Raw genomic sequence first — 9,440 nt, 5'->3', positions numbered from 1 at the left:
ATGACGACGACGATGATGACAATGAAGACCCCCACTCCCCCAATGACGACGACGACAACGAAGACCCCCGCCCCGCCAACAACGACGACAAGAAGAAGTACATGAAATTATCTATCAGCGTTGCTGAGCTTGCCGACATCGGTATCACGCTGGAACGTGAGGAAAAGGGGACAAGGCTAGTGGGCATGCGCCTCAAAAAGACAACGTGGTGCTTCTTCGCTGTCGCCGATCTCTTCGTGCGGCCCCTGTACCTGACTGAGGCAAATGCGGCCTGGCTCGTCAACATGGCGGCCTTCGGCAAGACCCCAGATTTCTACCATGAAAGTGTTCCTGATGAAGATTCTGCTGTCTGCTCCTACCTCCACCTCTTCGCCATGCTGCTGGACCGGAAGCAGCACGTGCATGAGCTGCAAAAAAAACATGTCATCGAAGGAGGAGGACTCACCAGCAAGGAGGCGCTCAAATTCTTCACTTCCATTGGCAAGAACATGCGCATCGGAATATTCTACCTCGTCATAATAACAGATATCGAGAAGTTCAAGCAGAGGAGGTCACCTTTGGTCAGGTTTATCCTCTTCCTTAACAAGAACAGGACTAAACTCATGGGCCTGATCTCGATCATTGCTGCAGTTGTCGGCATATTGTCGTCACTCCAAGCTCTCAAGCCACGCTAATTAAGACGTGCCGGACCTGATTCTAGTACCATTACCATGCATGTTGTACTTGTACGCCTTACTATTCGGCCGCGTTGTAAAATTCCTTGTATTTCAATCCTATTTCAGTTGAAATTCTTTGTATCTCAATCACGACAAGCTGCATCAAGCAATTAGCATCAATTATTAGTAGAGATGTAGTATGATAGAGCATTAATTATCCGCCATGCCCAACAACCACTTGGTACTACATACTATACTACTAGTATAATCTAGAGAAAAGTATACTTTTCGTCCCTTAATTCTTCAGAGAGTCTAGATTTCGTCCCCCAACTTTCAAACCAGTCAACTTGCACCTCGAACTCTTGAAACCAGACAAGTTTAGTCCCTCGTCTCGGTTGATCCGGTATTGCCGTTGACTCAACACGGTTTTGATCCTTCTTCGTCTATGTGGCGGTATTTCTCTCATCGGCTTGCTGAGCCATTTCATTGAACACCTGACATGCACTCCTGTGTGCCTTTCATGGTTGAGCAAAGGTTGTTGCCACCGCTGGAGCTCCCATGGCTCACCACCTCCCGTAAAGTGCGCCTTCACCAATTTACTCGATGGCGTATGCCACAGCTTCTCCGTCCACACACGCTCCTGGGAATGGGAAGCACTGGGTGCTGGTTCCTGTGTCGTCTGCTGGATGTTCCGAAAGCACAAATCGGCTGCTGGACATCGCGGTCCACCGCGGGATGCTCTACATGATGTACGGCCAGGAGGGAACAGCTGTGCACGACGAACATGGTCTGGACGGCCGAGAAGGGTGGGAGGCGATTCCATACAACGGCGATGGTTTGGACATAGGCGGCTCGACTCGACATCAGTCTAGCCTTGGGGCATACTGTGGCAATGCCAAGGAGGAGGAAGCCAACCAGAGGCCTGGGAAGTGTAGTCGGCAAGCCGAGGCGAGCTGCTGAGAGCCCGCTACCACCTGCCACATTGGCCAGGACCAATGCTGACGTGCGTCGTGGGTTTGCTGCGCTACGACCGCATGGAGGCACTCTGCATCATCCGCAAACTCGAGTGCTTCGTCCCTGTGGTGGTAGCCGTCGGCCATGAAGTTCTTCTTCCCATAAAAGTCGACGGCGTTCGTGGCCATAGCGAGGTAGTGCGCGTGGATCTAACTGCAGTATTGGTGTGCGGCGAGGTGAGGGAGACGATGACGAGGTGGTCCAGAAGAACCCTGGTGTGCTCGCCTACTCGAAAGCTGTACAGAACACGCTCCACCACAGTGGACCCCGGCTCTGCCCACGCCGAGTTCAGTGCCATCAGAGTCACCTTGTCGACCTGTCGTTCGCTACCGGCGTTCTTGCACTTGCCGTCGGCATGCGTGCCAAGCTGCAACAGCATCGGCGGTGTGCTCGCGGCACAGACGACACACGGCCGCTCTTCTCGGCCGAGGATGCGCTCGCGTCACTCATGTCGGACGAAAAGACAGAAGAAGTATAGGTGCGCTTCATGTGCTCGATGAAATGCTCATACAAAGACAGTGAGAAGGAAGAAGAGAGAGGGTGAGTAGGAGAGAGAAATACCACCCACATGGACGAAGACCAGTCAAAACCGTGCTGAGTCACCGGATCAGTCGATACGAGGGACTAAACTTGTCCGGTTTCAAGAGTTAGAGGTGCAAGTTGACTGGTCTAGGAGTTAAGGGACCAAACCTAGACTTCTTGAAGAGTTGAGGGACGAAAAGTATACTTTTTTCTATAATCTAGAGGTAACCAGATATGATATAGTTGGATTTTTCTTTTGAGTAACCGATATAATATAGTTGGTGTTATATTAACTCTTGTCGCCAGTGAAGAGCAGGGCGTCTATATAGATAGCGCAGTAAAAATAAAGGGAAAAAAAAGGAAGAAGCAGCATGATGGGCCCAATTGGCTGATCGCAAGCGCTAGGATGGCCGTGTCTCACACGCATCGATCCATCATGACCGCTATCAAATGGTCGTTCTCCATTCTTGCCGCCGCTCCGTGCCTTGCTGGCCGCCGCCTGCCGCCACTGCAGCAGGCTGCTGGCCGCTGTTGCACTCTTGCGTCGCGCCGTTGTTCAGATGTCGGCAGTTGCCGCCGTTGGCTCGTCTTGCTCTTGCCAGCCGTCCATCCGCAAGGCTGCGACCGTGCTATCGGGTGAGTTCATCGATCATCGTCCTCTCGGTCGTTTGGACGTACGTATATCATCCTCCATCCCGAGTTTCGGTATACATGTTATAGGATTGTTAAGGTGTTGAACTGCTGATGTACAATTTTTTAGTTCTATGTACTATGTTTCTTTGTAATTTTAGGTCATTAATCTAAAATGTTGCCTCCAAAGAATTAACGGAGAAAAAGAAAGGAAAGCAATCTCTCAACTGAAAGACAAAAAAAAGGGTTCATTAGACGAGTTATTTTCATCTTCAAGCATGTTTATGTCAATAAGAAAGGCCAAGACATTTGAAAAGATTGAGCTTGAGAAGGAGAGATTGCAACTCGCACGGAACACGGAGGATGCGAAGAAGTGGCTTGTGGATAAGAAGTAGGAGATCAACGACCATAGGGAGTACGAGGCGGCGAGGACGGCTGCGGCTGTGGCAGCGAAGCATGCGGCCGGGATGCATGCGGAGCAAGCAGTCCGGATGTAGGCGGAGCATGTGGCAAGGATGCATGCGGAGCGGGACGAGTAGGATGCAAGCATGGGCTTAGAGCAGGCGACATGGATGGCGTCCGGACAGTGACCTGACAAGCGAGCCATCTGTCACGCTCGGACATGGATTTCATTTTGGCATGTCCGGTTTGTTGAACTGTTAATTGCTTTGCTTTGTTTCGAATTGTTGAATTCGGACAGTTTGTATCGCATGATCGATGTGCATGAATTACCTGAATGTGAGGATCGGCATTTGAGGTATGTGGATGTGCGGCGCAAGATATGAGGGACCGATGGGCGCTGTCTGCGGTCGTGCTCGCGAGCATATAGGGGGGCGGATTTGTCAAGTCCGATAGTAGATGCTCTTATACACCAATTATTTTATTTTATTTCCTTTTTTGGGAAAAATATATTTGTACGAGATATGCTGCTTATTACAATATTTTTTGAAAATTAGAATTGTTTAGTTTTCATTGCCTATATGGTATTTAAGCCATTAATTTACTTGGCCCATCACCAATATATGGAATACGACTGGCATCTAACATTGCCCAATCGGACTAAGTTTATCACCTCGGTTGTTTTCGTCCCGGTTGGTGGCTGGAATCGGGACTAAAGGTCCCAGCCAAACCGGGACTGGTGCCTGCCGAGGCCCAGTCGGCGTCCTGGACACTCGAACCAGGACTGATGCACGCATTAGTCCCGGTTCGTAAGTTGATCGGGATTGTTGCTCTGATCTGGCAAAAACCAAAGCCCTGTTTTCTACTAGTGATGCATGCCGGTTCAGTTCATTGTACTAGCTATAGGTAGATTATATCCTACTGACCAGTTAATATAACACCTCTCACTCACGACAAGAGTTAATATAACACCAACCATATTATATCATATTAACCTGTTAGATTATTCTATGTACTAAGTGGTTGTTTCATTAGGGCATGTCAGTTAATTATTGCTGGAGTACCGACATGTTATACATCTACTTGCTTACAAGCAATTCATGCAAATTGCTTGATGCGGCTTGTCGTGCTTCAGATACAAATTTCACTTGAATTAGGATTGAGATGCAAGGAATTTTACAATGCGACTAATAAGGCATACAAGTAGAACATGCATGCTAGTACAATCCAGTCCAGTACGTCATAGCCCGTCTTGAGAGCTTGGAGCAACGATAAGATTTTGAGAACTGCAACAATGACCGAGATCACGGCCATGATTTTATTCCTCTTCATCTTAATGAACCAACCCCAAACAGGCATTTGTGGCTGGGGTGTGGGTGGATGGAGCTAGCATGGACCTTGTATGGTTACCAACTACCATGAGCGTGGAGCTAGCGTCAAACCAAGCAAGTAATGACAACTGAAATAATAACTAATCATACTTCACACCCGGTCCATTATACCTTAGCTAGCTACTGGTCGCCACAGGCGCCAAACAGGCTGGCTGGTCGTTCAGATGTTCAAGTTCCTTCACGGTCGGCCTTCACATGTTCATCTTTAGTAGCCTTATAATGAATCACAATACAGCAGCAACTTTGGACCAACCTCATTTGATGCTATATAATATGGTTGCCTGATCCAACAGGCATCTGACGGCCAGCTATCAACCGGCGAAATTTGAAGCTCTAGCTCAGCTAAGGTTCCATATAGTATGGTTGTTGGATCGATGAGATACACATATTTGTTATGAATGGCTTCCATATGATATATTGTATGGTTATACTTCCAAGAGCGAGCTGTTCTTTTGTCACTCATCGCAAGTAATCATGTTTCAAGCAATGGAAAATTAGATGCCGGCCGTTTTCCTTTTCAAAATCATCCTGCCCTCTCGAGGCACTGAGGTAAACAATTGCTTCTTCCTACCTAGCTAGTCCTGCAGATACACTGGACATTTGCAAAATTATATGTGACATATCCAAATTCTCCTTTTGAGAACCGACATATGTAGAAGTGCATACCATAAACAGATGTTACCTTCACAAAAAGAAAACACATCATTGAAAACTTAGGTAATATACTACTAATGACATGATTACAGGAACAGTATTCATTTGTTCAAATCTAGTGAACTGTGTATAGCATTGGGTTTCTATTTATAATCCAGTAATTTTGATAAGTGCATCTTATAAGTTTATTTACATTGTCGGCTTCTTCTTCCTTGATATGTCAATGTATTTCCATCTGTTCAAAGTTCTAGCTTTTCTTATGTTTTCTCGGAAGATACTGATCTTTGTTTATGTAGGAACCAGGGAGTGCACTACTTTATCTTGTCATGTGAAGATGTGATTTGAATATAGTACGGTCACGAACCAACCCGTGGTTAGATGGTTAGGAGGATAGTGGTATCCCCTACCCACTAGAATTCATGTTCCGGACTTGACACTGGGGCTCGCGTTTTCCTGAATTTATTTCAGGCCTTCTGGCGTTGTGCGTTTAGTGAGAGGAGACGTTCCCATTGACTACGAAGGCATTTGTGACAACTTTGTCAATCTCAAGATGATGTGCCGGCTTAGTCTCTCCGAAATGCTCATATGGGTAGCGATTACGTGCGTGCGTGCGTTTATAGGGATGATTGTATGTGCATATGTATGAGCGTCTGTGTCTGTACTCTATTCAGAAAAAGAATCGAGTATGGTGACGTTTTCCTGATCATAGTAATAGGACTAAATGGATTAGGTAAAAATACCAGAGAAATTTAAAAATATTAACATGAGCACAAAGAAAGTGATTCGTGTGGTAAAACTGAACCTCTGAAATTTATCTGACTAGTCATAAACCTAGCTGTATATTCGTACGGGCTAATTTATACTTCAGATTTTACTTCATATCTATCAGCTCGGCGACGCTGATAGATAATGACGTGGGCTTCTCTCCAGAGGGGAGCTGGACGTTGTTGTCGTTGTCGTAGTTTCCCACGATGTAGAACCGGACGAGGCCGAGGAGATGCGGCGGTTCATAGGCAGGATCTACGTCGATGTCATGGACGTCGCCAACCATTTCCTTTTTCAGGGCGTCGTCAACCATTTGGTTTTTCAGACCCCTTCTCATCGCAGCGACGAACATCTCCCAGGGCCAGGGCGAGGGCGCTGGCGGCATGAAGCGGAAGATGGTTTCAACCACCACCCAAGGGATCTGGTTCTCGAGCATCATTATGTCGGTGTAGATGCGCTCGAAGTTGGCGTAGAAATAGCTGACCAGCGCCTGATCGAACTCGTCGTCGTGGACATAATACCAACGCATGAACTGCACCAAGAAGCAAGCATCAAGGAACATCATCGGCACGAAGTCATCGTGGTGGTAGAGTCTGCGGGCGACGACTGAGACGGAGGAGACCTTAGTGTACATCTCCTGGAGTGAGCCCCTCGAGTCCCTGATGCATTGGTTGGCAGCCGCATGCTTTACCTGCTCTGCCTCCAGCAGGCCGGATTTACCATGGTGGTAAGGGCCGATGGACACAGTCACCGGGACCTTGTACCGGCCGTCGACATCCACCAGGCTGGGAGGGAACCTGTGCATCTTCTTTTCCATAATGTCCAAATAGTCAGCATTGAACGCTTGCACTACTTCCTTGAGCACCTGGTCCTGATCTGTACAAGTATCGTGTGTGGGTGTGGCTGGGGCTGCATACTCAACCACCTGCAGCTGCATTCCGCTATCACTACCGCTAGGCAAGGATGTTTGGAAGCTAATCCTATGATCACTACTCCACGCAGCAGCTGCATCTTCCATGGACCAACCCGAGTCGCAAGGCACGACCCAAGATGGTTCCATGCTCATCGCCCAGCTACCTACCTAAAAATAAACACAGCTGAGTGGCAGAGATGAATGAACTACTGATTGAACAAAGAAGCACACGGCCTTGTCGCTCCTCTTATAGACCAACCAGCCAGCCAGCAACGTCGCCCATGCCGGACAATTTCCCGGCTGCTGGATGCATGTGTGTCTCGGAATCTATCTATGCAGTACACACATGGCTCGGCCGGGGTCCAGAATATATCGATGCGCAAATTGGTAATTTTGTCTGCAAATGGTGTTGCTTGATGGTATTATTTATTGGTCAATGTACCTCTGTCCTACATTGCCACTGTCGGTCTTCACATGTTCAACTCTAGAAGCTTAAGCATCTTTTGTCAAGAGAGCATCAGAGACCATCCTCATTTGATGCTATATAATATAGTTAGCTGATTGATCTGGCATGCATGTGACAACCAGCTATATCTAAATTGTGTTGCATTTTCAAGAGAAAAAAATTGGATGTACTAGGAAGAAACCACTAAATATTGCGTCCGGTTGGTGTGACGTTTTGGGAAACCTGACAAATTTAATGCTCTAGATCTGCTAAGACCATATAATATGTTTGTTTGATCGATGTGGTATATATATGCTACGTATGGCTATGATATATTGTATGGTTATACTTGCTAGAGCAAGCTGTGCTTTATCACTAGTGGCCAATAATCATGTTCCAAGCTGTTGACAATTATACTAGAGCAAGCTGTGCTTTCTTCTAAAGCTGGGACAGTATTTTGCTTTATTTATAAAGCGGGGCAAAAGCCTTTTTCGATACAGGGACAATGTTCCAAGCATTTGTCTTGCTGCCTAATAACAACGTTCACATTATTTTTCATGTGGATAAAATTATTAGTTTTCATACTTCGTGCATGCATGTTTGTAAAATACTCATATGTCTTGTTTACCAAGTCCTAAAGAGGAAAGCATTTGATTAGTCTAGCTAGAATCATGAACAATTAATCATGGGTTTCAATGTGCCATATTATATCGTGTCTTTTTTCCCAGGTACTAAAGAGGAAGTATGTCTTGAGAAACATTTCAACCTTCAAATTTATCTCCTCATTATATCTTTTCTTTTTTTTGCGGGGGCTCATCATATCTTGTCTTGGGTGAAAGATAAAGTGAAGTGGCCACCATCACCAAAAGAACGAAAAATGCGGCCACCCATGATATAGCTGAATAAACAAATAATATGTCATCAACATATTACATAGGGATTTAAAATTTGTTACTTAGTATTAGAGTATATATTCGGTTTGTATATTTGGTAGTTCAAGTTGTAATCTATCTCTATTATCCTTGGCCCCCAAGTTTTGTATCTTATATAAACAGCCCTTCGAGGCCCTAATACATATCCCGAATTCAATAACCTTCATGGTATCCGTCGCCTAGGTTATCTCCTCGACATGGCCTCTCCGCCGGCCCCTCCACCTCTCCCGGCGCGGCCTCTCTTTACCGCGGCTGAGTTCAACGCCGCCAGATCGCCATCCTTCTCTTCTTCCTCCTCCAACCCTAGTTCTCTTACCCACCACCAATACACCCTTCCGCCACCACAAATCTCTCCAGCAGATACAATTGCTGATGTTGCACCGTTCATACCCATCTCGCTTGATCTCGCTGCCCACAATTACTACCACTGGCGCCATCTCTTCCACATCCACCTTGGTCGCTGCGGTCTACGCCACCATATACATCCATCCTCTGTCGCGTAGCCTGCCAATCCTCGTTGGGTGAAGGACGATCTCACGATCATCCAATGAATTTATACTCGGATCTCAACCAAGCTCTTCAATCTTGTCTCCAACGACGACGCCACCGCAGCCGAGCTTTGGGCCTCTCTTCAACAGTTGTTTCAAGACAACTCCGACGCCCGCATCAACGCTCTCCACACCAAGCTCCGCACCATCACCCAAGGAGACTCCTCGGTCACCGTCTTCTGCCAGCGGATCAAGTCGATCGGTGATGAACTCCGGCAGCTTGGTGATCACGCCGACGACCGCGTCCTCATAAACGCTCTTCTCGTCGGCCTCAGTGAGCAGTTTGAGAAACAAGTGGCCTTCATCCCCATGTTGCGGCCCTACCCTTCGTTCGGCGAGGTCCGCTCTCTCCTTCAGCTCGAGGGTCAGAACCAAGCTCGCAAGGCCACTCGCCGGCAAGTGTTTCACGCCACCACCAAGTCTTCCGCGCCAGCTCCATCAACTCTGTCGCCGGCACCTGCCCAGCCGCCTCCAGGCTGGCGCCCGAGCCCTAACTAGCATGGGAAGAATCCCGTCTATCGGCCGCCCCAGCCTCGCTCCGCCAGCTCTTCAGCATCATCATCATCGTCTA

The 9,440-nt window shown here is 47.4% G+C and overlaps 2 protein-coding genes across 2 annotated transcripts in view; one reads left to right on the top strand and one right to left on the bottom strand.

Annotated features, from left to right (window-relative positions):
* The window catches only part of LOC119299432, a 2,077-nt gene extending 1,368 nt beyond the window's left edge, over positions 1 to 709 (top strand). The window contains exon 2 of the mRNA XM_037576668.1: positions 4 to 709. Coding sequence (XP_037432565.1) covers positions 4 to 674 — 671 coding nt within the window. The 3' untranslated portion in view covers positions 675 to 709. The remainder of the gene's footprint in view (positions 1 to 3) is intronic.
* The window catches only part of LOC119349982, an 11,287-nt gene extending 4,190 nt beyond the window's left edge, over positions 1 to 7,097 (bottom strand). The window contains exons 1-2 of the mRNA XM_037618051.1: positions 6,210 to 7,097; positions 5,460 to 5,477 (exon numbers count right to left, since the gene is read on the bottom strand). Coding sequence (XP_037473948.1) covers positions 5,460 to 5,477; positions 6,210 to 7,097 — 906 coding nt within the window. The remainder of the gene's footprint in view (positions 1 to 5,459; positions 5,478 to 6,209) is intronic.
* Positions 7,098 to 9,440: the final 2,343 nt, after the last annotated feature.

The sequence above is a fragment of the Triticum dicoccoides genome, chromosome 1B (genome assembly GCF_002162155.2).
Source record: "Triticum dicoccoides isolate Atlit2015 ecotype Zavitan chromosome 1B, WEW_v2.0, whole genome shotgun sequence".
Taxonomy (NCBI): domain Eukaryota; kingdom Viridiplantae; phylum Streptophyta; class Magnoliopsida; order Poales; family Poaceae; genus Triticum; species Triticum dicoccoides.
Note: the sequence above shows the minus strand (reverse complement) of the source record. Positions and strands in the feature narration are given on the sequence as shown.